General features: G+C 36.7%; 1 protein-coding gene across 1 annotated transcript; it reads right to left on the bottom strand.

The window, feature by feature from the left end:
* Positions 1–14,734: 14,734 nt before the first annotated feature.
* On the bottom strand, positions 14,735–15,850 carry LOC149154378 ((R)-mandelonitrile beta-glucosyltransferase-like). Its single transcript, XM_089444129.1, has 4 exons — positions 15,757–15,850; positions 15,508–15,645; positions 15,355–15,405; positions 14,735–15,168 (listed from the first exon to the last, which is right to left on the bottom strand). Exons 1-4 carry the CDS (start codon positions 15,848–15,850, stop codon positions 14,735–14,737), a joined length of 717 nt encoding a protein of 238 aa, XP_089300255.1.
* Between the last annotated feature and the right edge of the window lie 251 nt (positions 15,851–16,101).

Genomic DNA, 16,101 nt, shown 5'->3' with positions numbered 1-16,101 from the left:
AGGCAAGAAATTGTCTCCCCAATATAATTTATATTAAGAACACTAGAAGACTTTGCATCTTCTATAAAGTGGATTACTTGTTGAATAATTTAATCTGACAATATTGTTTCCTGCCAATTATGGTGAATATAAAAGTCCCTTCTACCAAGGTTTTGAAGATCTGAAATGTGCTCATGGTTTTGGGGAACTATCCAAGAGAAAATCTTCCACTGTTCGAAATCCCGATAAACATTTTCCTCATGCACTACGAGCTCAACATATTCTTCAATTTTTTAGTTTTGCAAAGGAGTATGATCAACATTCACACATTATATCTGAAATTCCTCCAATTCACAATTATTGTTTTTATTTTGTTCCCAATATTGAAAGCAATGTCATGAAATGTCTTGTACAACAACAACTCCGACCAAAAAAATATTTCAAACTCTTTGGAGTCTTCATCTGGAACAACATAAAAAAGTGGCTAGACACAAACAATAGCATGCAAATATTGTTCTTTCCATTGTTCATGTATACTTCTAGCATCAAAACTCCATGATCTTACTATTTCAATCAGGCACAAATGGGCCAAAAAATGTGTCCTCGTTTGATAGACCTCAACAAAATTGTTCCCACAAGAAATGTCATTAGAATGTACTATAAGCCTTTCGTAAAATTTCTTCCCAATGTTCAAAGGGAAAAAATTATGACTACAAACAATAAGAGGCAACTTTAACAACATATGGAAACTTTCCTATGCTCCTATGTCACACTCAACAAGAGTTTCAACAAGGAACCCTCTATATGTAGCCAACGCAGGACCATCACATGCACTGCCAAAAGAAACTCTTGTCAACATATCATGATAACTTTTAGATCTTCTTTCCACCTTTGAAGCATACTTGGCAATATATTTCAAAGCAACATGATGAGAAATAATAGGTTGATAATCTACATTTTCTCGCCACATAGTCAAAAGATTTGCATTGTGAACATTTAAACAATCATCGTTTCGAGAAGGTACATATTTTCCCCCTTTTTCATCCACATACAAATTCGACTCTATACAAACCTCCCATGTATTTTTGTACCAACAACAAAGGATCGACCCCTTGTTCCTCAAACATGAATCTACACAAGATTTCGTGTGTCTTTCCACTCGATTAACCAAATTCTCATAATCTTCTTCAACGTTACATGAAAAAAGTTTTTGGGTATTTAAGAAGCATGAATCATCATTTACACTTCTAGCTATCATGACATTATGATGATGTATGCCACAGGGATTCCAAGTTGTCACATATTTTTCAAAAAATTGATTTGTTGTATCGAGACTCAAAGGGTTCGACCAATCCATTCCCTCAACATCAGGATCCCAAGGCAACCATAGAAAAATGTGGATGTGCACAGAGCCTCTATGTTGCCACTCATATCTAACAAAATGAGGCACTAAATTAACAAATATAAACATACAAAATTCCAAACAATATGTTTAAAATCTAGCACGACATAAGAAAAACACAAAAGAACAAACTTGTACCAAAAATCACATACCCCAATATATTTTTGTAAAACAACCTCACGAAAAAATAGTAAAACTTTGGCCCATATACTTAGCAACAATATGCAGACACTGAATAACATTGGAAAATTTTCTCGCATTCTCATTTTGATGTCCATATTGGCTATTCAAAGGCATGACACTATGCAAGTTTGGCCACTTGGTGTCAGCTACAGTTAACGTAAAAAAAAATGTAGGGCAATCCAACTAGTTAATCATGTCGATAAGGTCAGATCGACAATTTGTCCAATATTCCCTTGTACCCTTAAGGGATGAACCAAAATGCATTAATTTTTCAGCCAAATTATTGTCAATAAAATCACGAAGTTCTTGCAGCAATTGTTCAACAACAGAAGGTGCATTTTCATGTAAACCCGTCTTCCTAAAAAATGTTGTCGTTCCTTGACTACAATGTCACATTATCATATTCAAAAGAAAGTACCGAAATATAGGGTGGCTTCCAAATCTTTGATCATAATATCTCAACAGGTGCAAACCATATTCATGCATTTCAATGTTGCAAATACGTGGATGCAACCAAACAACATCTCAAGTTGAGGAAAAAGTTGGGAATGCAATGTCCAATAACCCTTCTATATTGTATTCATTAATAGGAGACGTATCAATATGTAGCCATTCTAAAGGCTCTGCCTGTTGGGTTGTATTATATTCTTTCCACGACTACCCCACACATTGGGGGGTCATAGGGGGTGATATCCCCCCTTGTACATTGTGTGGGGTGTTGTCAAGGGGTCACATGGGGAGCAGCTATCCCCTTATCGAGGGGTATGTAGGGGGGCAGTAGCCCCCCTGCATGGGGTCAAGGGTAGTAGCCCCCCTGCATGGGGTCAGGGGCAGCACCCCGGTATTTTTTTCTAGACTCTATATTAGGTGGATGAACCTACCTATGGTTTTGTGCATGGATTTTTCACATGGTTTTGGGCATGATGGTTTTTTGTCCATGGTATTTTGTAGATCTGGTCAAGGGAACTACAGTTATGTTCTAATACATCGCTTATGGATTGGGGTTTATGTATGATTTGGCATGTATATACATTTATTGTAACATTGAAAGGAATATAATGAAAAATCAATCTATTAGTCCCAGTTTTGGGATCCAGGGGAAAAGCTATGTGTATATCTGTTTTATGTTTTATGCTCTCGCCATTGTTTATTTTCTATTTTTATAATTTATATGCAAGTCATTTTTGTACAGGGTTAAAACCTACGTTTGGTATCAGAGTTGTTTTGGCTTCATGGGAATGTCTTTGTTATTGAGGGGTTTCTTCTTAGGCCTATGGTAGACCCTGTTGAGTGGGAGATCTGCGGGATTGATTCTTGTGGTGAAAGAAGATGGCAAGTAGTGGAAAAATAGAGATCGAGAAATTTAATGGTCAGAGTTTGAGTTTTGGAAACTCAATATGGATGATCTGCTAGTGGATAAAGATTAGTGGATCATGGCAGATCTAGGTACTAAACCAACAACAATGTCAGTTGAAGACTGGGCGAAGTTGCATCGAAAGGCAAAGAGCACATTATGATTGTGTTTCATAGATTCAATATTACTGAATGTATCAAGGGAAGCTTTGGCAAAGAATTTGTGGGACAAGTTAGGGACTTTGTACCAATCTAAGTCTCTATTGAATAAACTGTTCCTACGGAAAAAGTTGTAGAACTTGAGGATGAAAGATGGAGGCTCAATGAAAAAGCATCAGAATGCCTTTAATACTGTGGTAGGGTAGTTATTGTCTGTTGATATTAAAATTTTAGGTGAAGATAAGTGCATCAGTTTTTTGTGTTCTCTACTAGATTCATGCGATAGTTTGGTTGTTGCAATAGGTAGCAATTTAACTTCTTTGCAGTTTGATGAAATAGTCTCACCCTTGTTGTCGGAGGATATGAGACGGAAAATATGGAGGGCCAGAATGGTGATGCCTTGTTTGTATGAGGACGGTCCCAAAAAATAATAAAAAAAATAAGAAAAATAAAAAAATAAAAAAAATAAAAAAATAAAAAATAAAAAAAATTCCTTGAGTGGGAGATCTAAATCTCCAGGAAAACATGTAAAGGTGTGTCGGAAATACATAAAGGAAGGCCACCTCCAAAGGGACTGTAAATCTAAAGCTCCTGAGAAAGGAAAGGGATCTAATGATGCTCCTTCTTCACAGGCAAAAACCACCTCAGATGAAGGTGGGGATGTGTACTTGGATTTTTCTTCAAGTACACATGTAGATCATGAGGCATGGTTGATTGACTCAGGTGCATCCTTTCACTCCACTCCCCATAGAGAGTGGTTCTACGAGTATGAGAAATATGATGCTAGTGATGTCTTCTTAGGGGATGACGGAAAGGCTAGAATCGTTGGTCATGGAAATTTCAAGATAAAGTTGCAAGCTCGAAGGATTAGAACACTTCCAGGTGTTCTGTATATTCCTGCATTGGATAGAAAAATGATTTATGTAAGAAGGTGTATTATGCAGGTGTAAAAACAGTGTTCAAGAAAGATACCTGCAACATGGTTCAGGGAACACTAGTATTGAGGAGGGGAGTTCGAATCGGAACTCTATACAAGCTTCAGGGTAGCACTGTTATTGATGGGTGCAATAGTTCTATGGTTTCTGAAAGTGGAGCAGAAAATCTAGTGGTCTCTGGAGAAAAGACCATGCTATGGCATAGAGGGCTTGGACATATTGGAGAGAAGGGCCTTTGAATACTTCATGGTAATGGTATGATAGAAGGTATGTCTAATTGATCTCTAGATTTTGATTTCTTTGAAACTTTTGTACATAGGAAGTAGAATCGGGTGAGTTTCACCTCTGGTGCTAAGAGGGCGAAACGAATATTAGAGATTGTGCATAGTGATGCGTTTGGACCTGTGTCAGTTCCATCACTGGGTAAGTCTATGTACTATGTATCATTTATAGATGACTTCTCAAGGAATACACGGATATTTTTCCTCATGAATAAATCTAAAGTCTTTGACAGGTTCAAAGAATTTAAGGCTCTAGTGGAAAACCAGACAGAGAAGAAGATAAAGGTGTTAAGGATAAATAATGATGGAGAGTTTTGCAAGAAGGAATTTGAAGAGTTTTGTAAGAATTGTGGTATAACATGGTAGAATACTACTCCATACACACCTAAGAAAAATGCAGTTGTAGAAAGAATGAACAAGACTTTGATGGAAAGGTCAAGAAGCATGCTCAATGATGTCGGGTTAGGACAGGAATTCTGGGGAGAGGCAGTGGAGACTGCATGTTACCTGGTCAATAGATCACCTTCATCAACATTGGAATATAAGACTCCACGAGAGGTATTGACTGGTAAAAATCATTCTCTTTCACATCTGGGGTTATTTGGATGTGATCCATATGTACATGTTCCAAAGGAGAAAAGAACAAATTTGGATAGTAAATCTAAAAAGTGCATCTTTATTGGGTATAAGGATGTTTTAAAAGGCTATAAGATTTGGAACCCAGAAATAAGGAAGGTTTTGTACATCTGAGATGTGTTGTTTAGAGAGGTGAAAGATGTTATTAAACATGAAGTCCTACCAAAGGAACCTAAGAAGATAGTGTTTGAGGAGGGAGAATCAGGCTCTACAGCAAAAGATGAATCAAAAGATGAATATCCACAAACTCTGACTGTGAGAAGATTAGTTCGAGAAAGAAGGAAACCATAAAGGTATAGTCCATCTGCTTTCTGTTCAAATTTTGATTTATCTATTACTGTTGATGAACCTAGAACTGTGAGGGAAGCAGTAGATTTAGAGGATGGAAATCTCTGGAATGAGGCCATGGTTGATGAAATGGCATCTTTGCACAAAAATGAGGCTTTGGATCTAGTGAGTTGCTGGCTAGAAGGAAACCCATTGGCAACAAATGGGTGTTTAAGAAGAACATGAATGCAGAAGGAAAGGTGGAGAAATACAAAGCTCGGTTCGTAGAAAAAGGTTATTCCTAGGTGCTGGGAATTGATTTTGGTGATATTTTTTCTCATGTTTCCAAGGTAGCTTCTATTAGATTACTTTTATTTGTTGTTGCTGCTTTTGATTTTGAGGTAGAATAGATGGATGTGAAGACATCATTTCTTCACGGGAAACTGAAAGAAGAGATTTACATGAAGCAACCTGAAGGCTTTGTGGTGAAGGGTGATAAAGAACTGGTATGAAAGTTAAAAAAGTCTTTGTATGGGTTAAAACCGTCACCAAGGATGTGGTATTAGAAATTTTATACATTTATATGGGGACTTGGCTTCGCTAGAAGTAAAACAAATCATTGTGTGTATTTTAAATAAATGGGTTCATGTTATTTATCTGGTCTTTTATGTGGGTGATATGTTACTAGTTGGAAATGACAAAGAAATTATCCAGTATTTGAAGACCCAACTATCCTCCAAATTTGACATGAATGATCTTGCTGCTGAAAACTATATTTTGGGCATGGAAATTAAACAAGATTGGGCAAAGAGGAAGCTCTGGTTAAACCAGAGGATGTATGTCGAGACAATACTGCAAACGTTTAATATGCAGGATATTAAGCCAGTTAAGGTTCCTATTCTTTTAGGTGTAAAGTTATTTGCTGAATAGTGTCCCAATACATAAGAAGTTGAAGAGGACATGTCCCGTGTTCCATATGCAAGTGCAGTTGGTAATGCAATGGTCTGCACCAGACCAAACATTGCACATGTAGTGGGAGTATTGAGCAGGTTTATGTCAAAGCCAGGGAAGAAGCATTGGATAGCAGTGAAGCGCGTTCTCAAGTTTTTGTGTGGCACTAGTGATTATGGTTTGTGCTACCAAGGAAGACTAGGATTGGACATAGTTTTGGACATTCATGGGTTTGTTGATGCAGACTGGGCTGGAGATATGGATCAGAGAAGATCTACAAGTGGGTATGTGTTTAACCTATTTGGAGGTGCAGTGGGTTGGATGAGTAAGAGATAGTATGTAGTGGCATTTTCAATACAGAGGGAGAATACATGGCACCCACTCGTGCAAGAAAGGAAGAAGTTTGGTTGCAAAGATTGTGTTCAAGTATGGGGTTAGTACAATGAGCTGTAAGGATAGATTGTGACAGCCAAAGCGAAAATTTCTTGGCAAAGAACCATGCTTATCATTCAAAGACAAAGAACATTGATGTTCAGTATCACCTTGTGAGGGATATGGTTGAAGACAAAAAGGTGTTGCTGGTAAAGGTGGACACTTTGAAGAATAATGCAGATGCATTGACAAACTCTATGAGCACTAAGAAGTTCTCTTGGTGTAGAGAAACAATGGGTGTTGCAGGGTTGGATCAATGAATAAGCTCTCATGTGGCCCCCTATGGAAAGAAAACAACAAGTGGGATAATGTTGGGTTGTTTTATACTCTTTCCACGGCTACCCCACGTGTGGGGGGGCAATAGCCCCCCTTGTACGTTGTGTCGGGTGTTTCCAGGGGGTCATAGGGGGGCGGTTTCCCCTCCTATCTGGGGATACATAGGGGCGGTAGCCCACCTGCACGAGGTCCGGGGTAGTGTCTTGGGAAAAAATTGTGGATCCTATATTAGGTGGGCAGACCTACATATGGTTTTGTGCACATATTTCACACATGGTTTTGGGCATGATGGTTTTTTTCCATGCTATTTTGTATATCCGGTCAAGGGAACTACGGTTATGTTCTAATCCAAGGTTAATGGATTGGGGTTTATGGATGCTTCGGCATGTATATATATATATATATATATATATATATATATATATATATATATATATATATAGTATGTATTGTAACATTGAAAGGAATATAATGAAAATCAATCTAGTAGTCCCGGTTTTGGGATCCAGGGGAAAATCTCTGTGTATATATGTTTTATGTTTTATGCTCTCACCATTGTTTATTTTCTGTTTTTAGAATTCGTATGGAGGTAATTTTTTTACAAGGTTAAAACCTACACTGAGTCTGTCTTTTACACATTTTCAATAAATCTTCTTATTCGATAAATGTCCATGCAATCATTAGGTAAGTGCGACAAAAACAACGATGAATGGGATCGCAAGGAATTATCACCCTCCCTTTCAATGTCCTCCCCAACCCCACTTGTTTCATATAAATTTCTATCAACTTGTTGTAGCATGCTTGACACATCAGTAGGCCTTTCATGGAGAGTTGCAATTGAATCCATATCAATTTCAACATCCCTGTAATATTTATCCATTTGAATTTTGTAAAGAAACACATTCATCACACATTTTCTCTTCACATAGCATTCATAATATCTCGATTCAACACCACGTCTTCTCACGATAATATAATCAAGCTTTTCAAAACAGTGAGGAAGTTTCTTTGCAATCATGGAAATATCTTACAGAATACTTATTGTATGACCACTATATTTATATTGACCACCACGTGCATGCGACACATGAAGTATTGGACTCACCCTTGCTATAAGCATTTCTTCAACTTGTGTCAAAACTTTTATAACTTCAGGCTACTCACCTGGATCCATGTTGTGAAAACGAAAAAAATGATGTGAGCTTTTCTCCCCTATGTGCCTTTTACATATGGGCCCTTCATGCCATCTTATAACTTGTATACCTGGATAGCATTCATTACACACTTGGCACATTTGCACAACAGACAAGTCATTAAGCCTCGAATGAAATTATCTATGCGCTTCAAGCATGTCATCGCTAAAACGAAAAAAACAACCTCTGTTCCCCCTACCAAAAGGCATTCAAATCTGACGATGATCAGAAATAACCGGGGTACTTGCACCATGGGAAACATCATTTATTCCCATCAAATGACAAACATCCACTCCCCTTAATTCATTAAAAACATGTTCATTCTATAAATGAAAATGTATAAAGCATTATGTAAAAACGAAGAACGTTAACAATGAAAACACAATTTGTTGAACTAACCACCCATTTCAAAATAAAGGAAATATAAATTTTGGTGGTTGTTGTATTCTCCAACCAGAAGTTGAGGAACCAACAAAGTTGCACTGCCTAGCAATATGGTTGTCGTCAAATATTGAAATTAAACATTGTTATTAAAAAAAAAAAAATTGATGATTAAACACAACAAACCAAATTCTTGATTTAAATATTGAAAACATAAGAAAGAAGAGAAAGCACTTACGCAATCCTCAAAGGATATTTTTGTTGAATTTCCCTATGGTGAACAACATTAACAATAGAGTTACATGGAGGGACACTAGGCCCAACATCCACAACAGATTGTCGCAAATTGTCAACCATCCTAGAAAGCATACTACCATTAGCAAACAAATCAGATGCAAGTTCTTGTTCAAGGCCTTCTTGTCGGCCATCTTCCATTATAGAAATTCGCCCATCGTTTAGAGATTTCCCAAAATTCCCACATCTTTGAACAGAGGCTTTGTAAATACAACCACTGAAACAACACAAAAAAAAGAAAAACATTAGAGAGGTGGACAAAATTTTTGCAGCAAAAGATGCACTTAACCGAATATGTCAAAACATTCTTCCTGTGAAGAAACACTAAAGCTTCCATACGCACTAAGTTCATGAGCACCAAACTCTCCATTTATTTTTGTTTGAGAGACCAACCCACGAGCTTCAAATTTGGCAGAGGAAGCTCGCTACACCACGACTGAACAAGAGTAAACACAAAAATTTGTTACCCAAAAATGGAGGCAATGAAAAATAATAGGAGAAAGAAAATGCTCAATGACACTTTTTTTTTGTCATCACGAATAAATAAGTTAAACTAAAAAAATTTGACTACATGTACCGCTTCAGCATAGGTCGTACGCAAATATTCAGGTGGACTAATAAAGTTGACTAAGTAGTTGCTATTAGGAACACCACAACAAGCATTTCTAGTAGATTGATCGACATTGTCTAAAATGTGAGGAACCATATCACTATCAACAAACAAACTGGAGGCTACAAATTGTGCATCTGCAACTAACATCTCTTCTCATAAAGAAGAATTTCCTTGACTATGCCCACGGGATGCTTCATTGTTCGTCAGTTTCTGGATCTCTTACAAAGCAGGAAGGTGCAGAAAAAAGTCAAATTAAAAGAATAATATAAAGACAAACAATTTGGTGCAAACAACATGAAGATTAAAAAATATTCAAAAAATTTATCATTCCAAACACAATCATGATATTGCGATACTAAAAAATGTCAACCCCAACATGTCCATGACTTGTTGAATTTTTTTTCCTTTTTTGGTAAATAGCCCTTCTGCGAGCATTTATAACATCCTTGTTCTACGGATACCACTCACTTTGATATTCATTTGTTCTCTCACGAGAGGAAGGGGAGAGAACTCTTTTACCTACATGCTTGCTCGTTTCTTTGCTCGACATTTCTACAACCATTTTAAACTCTTTTTTCTCACTCTATTTTCCATAACCCCAACAACGGTAAAGAAACCATATTCATAGCACAATGAATCCCCAATACTTAAAAAAAATTAAATCTATCAATGGAACAAACACTTCATAAACAAAAGAAAAAAACAATAAGCAAACTACAAAAGAAAAGCCAAAAAAGCAACAATATATCAAAAAACTAGGAAAAAAGGATAGCAATCTTTCTTTTCCAAACAACTACCGCCAAGAAATGTATTTTTCAAACAACATCTCTGAGATGGAGATTCTAGATCATGACAAACATCATACAAAGCAATATTTATATGGGGAAAAATTCAATCTCCGCATAAATATGCACTTAGTGAAACATCACAATTCAAAACAAAAATATTTCATACTCAAATTTGAAATTTTTGGACAAAGTCTATATTTCCAACAACATGTAATAACAAACATCTCCAACGGTCAAACATTATATATCAACACCCACAATTACTGATGATATATCTACGATAGAATCAACATTAAGAAGAAGCGAGAAGACATTTCCATTTTCGATGTATTCATTAAAATGATCAGTAGTAGGAACATGGAACCCTGATGTTTCCAACATCAAGACACCATCAACAATTTCTTTTGTGCAAATCTCATTGAGCATATCATATAGCTTAAATTGCTCTTGCATTGAACCAAAAAGTTTTTTTTTTACATAACACGAAAAGGAACATAACGTGGGAATTTATTGTTTATATCCACAGACATCTCCTCAAGCAATGTCTAGCTAAACCCCCAGTCATCTTCAAAATATTCAACAATTTGTTCATTTCAAGGCTGGCCAATTTCAAAATTATCAATTTCTTCCAGTGATCACATAGACGTATCGCCATTATTCACAAAACAAAGAAGTTGGTTCCCGTAGTGCCCTATTTCCATACACCGTATGTTTGAAATGGGCACAACTGTAAAACCCCAATTGTTCCTTTGTAGGTCCAGCGAATATATAGTGTACCCATACGTAGGATAATCATCATAATCTTTTTCCAAATATAACCAATAAAAATTTCCTTTATAAAATATAACCTCCTTCGACAATGGGACACCACCATAAGGAAGTATTTTTCTTTGCCAAACCATGTCAACACTGTTAGAGAGTAAATAATGTGGATCCATCTCACAAGACACTTCTTTCAAAACAACCCAAACATATTTTCGAGGGCTAGATTTTTGCAAAACAAACAAGAATCCATGCTCGCCAAGATGAAGAGAAGCAATATTTCTAAACGTTTTTGTAAAAGGGTTGACAAGAAAGAAACTTTTTAAACCCAAATAATTAGGAGGCGAACTGAATAGAATCATCGATCCAACAATGCTTTCAATTTGAAATCCAGATTCAACAAAAGGGAAAAGCATGGAAGATATTACTCCCTTATCACTAAGGTAAGACCCAACGAAACAACCAGGGCCTCTATGAACTGCTAAAGCAATAAAGCCAAACTCTTTGACAACAAAACGATTGCAACCAGCAAGAAACAATGGATCTTCCAACAAAAGAGACAATTGTTTGCAAACCAACTTATATCTCATCAACATGGACAAAGGAAGGCAACGAGAAACAAGTGCGATAATTTCGAATGGTATAAAATCCCAAATAGTTGCATCCATGGTTACACGAAGAAGTTTCTTAAAAGAAAAGAAGGCGCTGCAAGTTTTATGGCACAACAAGACAAAAATGATGTCAACAAAACACACATAATATTGAACATTGAACCATGTAAAAAACAATGCATGAACATTTTGGAAAGTTGATATATAGAAAACCTCCAATATAACCACTGTCCTATGGAAACCAAGCACATCATAACTTGTTTCGACAAAAAAACATTCTCCATCTACAAATAGTGACCACTGTCCTATGGAAATCAAGCACATCATAACTTCTTTCGACAAAAAAAATTGCTCATCTACAAATAGTGACCTAACTTTAGTTGTAAATTTTGCAAAAAAAAGAACAACTATGTCATTTGTATCGAAAAGGTTTAGAATCAATAATATAAAAACAAAAATAAGAAGAATATGATAAAAGACAAATGTTATTGTAAATGAAAAATATTTAAAATAGACCTAATCTTATTCAGAATAAAATGAAATAACATTTTCCCTCGCTATTAATTAATTAGAAAAAAACATCTTTAATTTATTTAACTACTTTTTAATAAAGAAATAGTTTTATTTGAAAACGATTTGGTTAGAAACAATTTTATTATCGAAGGATTTTTTTTTTTTTTTTTTTTTTTTTTTTGTCCCTAGCAAGCAATTATTCAACTCAGCGAAACAAATCCTTTTAAACTAATAACTGAACTAAGCGATACCCATAATTATAATTTAAAAGTATTCTGCAACTTCCAACTAAATCAATTGAGTTGAAAGCCGTAAATTTCGAAATCATCAAAGCTTCCGTGTTTTGCGCAATCACGCCGACACATTTTCTGACGCGTCTAATGGGCAAGAAAGCATGTCTGTTCGTACAATTCTCGGACGGCTGGTCCCAAGTGTGCATTATGCGGCTTGTCGCTCGACATTGAATGGTCTCTATAGCTACAACACGGATGATGCTCTCACAATTACTTCACGACAAAACTTGATTACACGCGTGATGCAACTTAGTTTCCGGAATTACGGCGATACGTTTTCTGCCGTCTGCGATTGGGCAAGAAAGCGTGTCTGTTCGTACAGTTCTGCAACCAATAGTCCCACCTATACATTGTGCGGCTTGTCCCTCGACATTGAATGGTTTATATAACTATGACACTCATGATGCTCTCACAATTAATTCATGACGCAACTTGATTACATGGGACTGCAGGGGTTAAATTTGACGGGTGACCCTACCCGTCAAGGAATTTTTTTATGACGTTTTTATTTTTAAACTGCCCATCATATGACTTTTAAAATTTATCTGTACAAGTTTCATCTAATTTCAAATTGTACTCATAATTGTTCAAAATTTTCATTTTTTGTTGTACAATTCGGCTCAAGTCTCATTGCTACACTTTGTTTTGAGACCTGCTGATTATATGACTTTTAAAATTTATTTGTACAAGTTTCATCTAATTTCAAATTGTACTCATAATTGTTCAAAATTTTCATTTTTTGTTGTACAATTCGGCTCAAGTCTCATTGCTACACTTTGTTTTGAGACCTGCTGATCAAATTTTTTTAAAATTTATTTGTACAAGTTTCATCTAATTTCAAATTGTACTCATAATTGTTCAAAATTTTCATTTTTTGTTGTACAATTCGGCTCAAGTCTCATTGCTACACTTTGTTTTGAGACCTGCTGATCAAATTTTTCTGCAAATTTTCCAAATTGTTCAAATGTTCTGAGTTTTTTTTGTTTAAAATGGAAATACTGATAAAATAGATGGGAAATATATATAGAAACAACAACTGCTGGGCTTCCAATCCTTCAACGTCATACTCTATCCTGGATCCAGAGGCATCTCAGGAATCGGCATCCTACTCTATGTAAAATTAGGCTCATTAGTAAGTCAGATACTACGTATATATATGTGTGCAAGCAGCTCTGATTGAAGCAGCCTTAATTTCTAGCAAATTTCAATAAATATAACTTGCTTTGGTTCAAGATATTTATTTTTCCTTGTGACAACACATCGATGGTCATAAAAGAGGTATCAAGACGGTGTATTCTCGTGCTGTGTATGACCACAGGCATGACATACTTAGGTGGATGCGCAATTAATTTTATATTTATATGTATAACAAGGTTGAGTTTAGATAGGACAAATTTTTATTTTTATTTTTATTTTTACTTAAAAAAAACCATCTCAACTTTCTATATGCCCCAGTTCTGAATTCATCTCTATGGAGAGAACATACCTCAATTACTCTATGGAGAGAACATACCTTAATTACTAAAGAAACGAAGACGTTCCCAATAGATATAAGCAGAGATGCTGAAGACATTCTCACTTCAAAACAAATTGTCTGATACAAAATATTGCTGGCAGAAATAACTGACAACTATAAATCGCTAGGCCTGACACCATAGAGAAGAAACAAAACAAATATTGAAAAAAACGAAAGGAAACTACAGACCAGATGCAAGGCAAGTGATCAGATGAGCTACAAAGAGGCCTACTCTGCGTCTTAGAAAATGAAACTCCCAGAGCTGTAAGGAGAATCTGCGACAAAAGATGTGTAACGGATGACATCCGGAATAACAAATATACCACATTTGGAGAGGTTGTAGGCCACCTAGTTCTGCTTACGAAAAATATGGGTGAATGAAAAGTGCCTAAAGGATTTTGACATGGACTTGATCTGTTACATGGCCCAAAATTTGAATTTGAATGTCCTTGAGCCCACTCAATAACCATTTTGGACTTGAAATCTCTTCAATTTCCAGCTATCTAGCAAACCGCAAAGTGCTAATGTGTGCTGATGTTTCAGTTTTACTATTAGATCTGACACCTCCAAACCTACTATAAGAATGTCAAAAATTCATAACTATATATACTCCACACCCACAATCCCCTTCTAATACGGCCTTGTCAAAAAAATCCAACCAACTTTGATGACCCAATTAACTTATAAGAACATGTTCGAACCAATCTCCTAAAAGAAAGCCAAAATCTTAACGACAGAAAGTCGCACATCAAAGGAAATATGTTAAAAAATTCTAGCATTTATGCTTCCGCCATATCACCTAGCAAATGTAGAAAATGAGCATTATCCAATCCATTTCCAATTTTCCACCCATGAAATTAGCAGCTATAACAGTGTAATTGTTATTGTTATTTGTACAGAGAGAGAGGGAGGGATTTCAAAAACCTGGCAACGCTGGCGAATCGGCGATGTATATAAACTGATGATAGACATAGATAACTGAAGACAGAACCTGACCGTCCAACCATTTCACACAGTCGGTTTCTTCAGTCCAGATGCTGTCAGACAGATGGGATTTTCGATTCTCATCACTTTCTGCTGCGTGTAAAAGAGGGCCAAGAGAATACAAGGGCGGAACTCTTATCCGGAGTGCGTCGAGTACAGGACCCTCCAGCTCATCAAAGGTATTGAGTATTACCATGTCGGCTTCCAGAGAGGCCTGCCCTTCACTTTTCATATGCTCAAACATGTAGCCCTTTGCAGATTCTGCGACTTGCAAGAAACTGGGAAGGTCTTTGACATGCAGCGGGGGCATTCTAGGAATGCACGTCAGTATTTCTTCCATGTATCCATTTGTAAAACACCTCTCATCTGCAGTAAACCATTGCATTTAGTCCTTCAAATCCATTAATGGAGAGGAGTTGAGGATCAAAACTTGGAATTAACTTATTTCAAAAGAAATTCAAACTCAACTGACCTTAGTGCAATCAGACAACAAAACTCATATGAAAAGAAAAAAAGTACAGGGAGATGAAAAGAATTGCCATAGTGATATACCTTTGAGAGGAACATAACCATTTTCAACGAGAAGAGACATGAAGAAATAAGCTGAGAAGCCACAAGCGCTGAGCGTCCAGAAAGATACTCTGGGAACTCCCAGCTTCCTCTCGGTATTCTATGGAAAGGAAAGAACCCCATCAGAAATAATACATGTCACGGGAGGAACGTCTGGCTGTAAATTCTTCAACTTGTCAATGAGCTTGTCGAAATGCAGAGGGGCGTTGTCATTCAAGGACTCAGATAGCTCATCTAGTTTGAGGGTCCGGCCATGGTCGGCAGGCAGGCCGTCTGGAATAGTTTCAAATCTGAAGTCCGCCGGGTGAGATTTCAGGGACTCCGATCAAGACCTAACCCACCGCTCTTGTATATAATCGGTGTTAACGAATGTGATATAAAAACCTCGGGCGTATAAGATTCTGGAAAGTTGCAGCATGGGCCTAATGTGACCTTCAGCGGGAAAAGGGAACATGACAGCATGAGGTCGGCTCGTCATACCAGCGCTATTACGGATGTACTTCAGTAACACAGAAGACGGCCGATTCTCAGAGCGAGAGAGAATAGATGCGAATCGCCCTTAATGTTCCACCACGCCGACGATCTCCTTCGTCCTTTTGAATCCAAGTTCCAGTACCTCGAGGCTCGAACCGGTCCATTTCAATCACTTTAAGTTTTAACTTACGGGTGCCAGGTGGATTATACAGTGTAAAAAATATATACGGTAAGGTTATATATATATATATATAT

The sequence above is a fragment of the Pinus tabuliformis genome, chromosome 9 (assembly GCF_031772625.1).
Source record: "Pinus tabuliformis cultivar Carrire ecotype Pingquan chromosome 9, CPIR1, whole genome shotgun sequence".
Classification (NCBI taxonomy): domain Eukaryota; kingdom Viridiplantae; phylum Streptophyta; class Pinopsida; order Pinales; family Pinaceae; genus Pinus; species Pinus tabuliformis.
The sequence above is the reverse complement of the archived record's forward strand: the minus strand, read 5'-3'. Positions and strand labels throughout refer to the sequence as shown.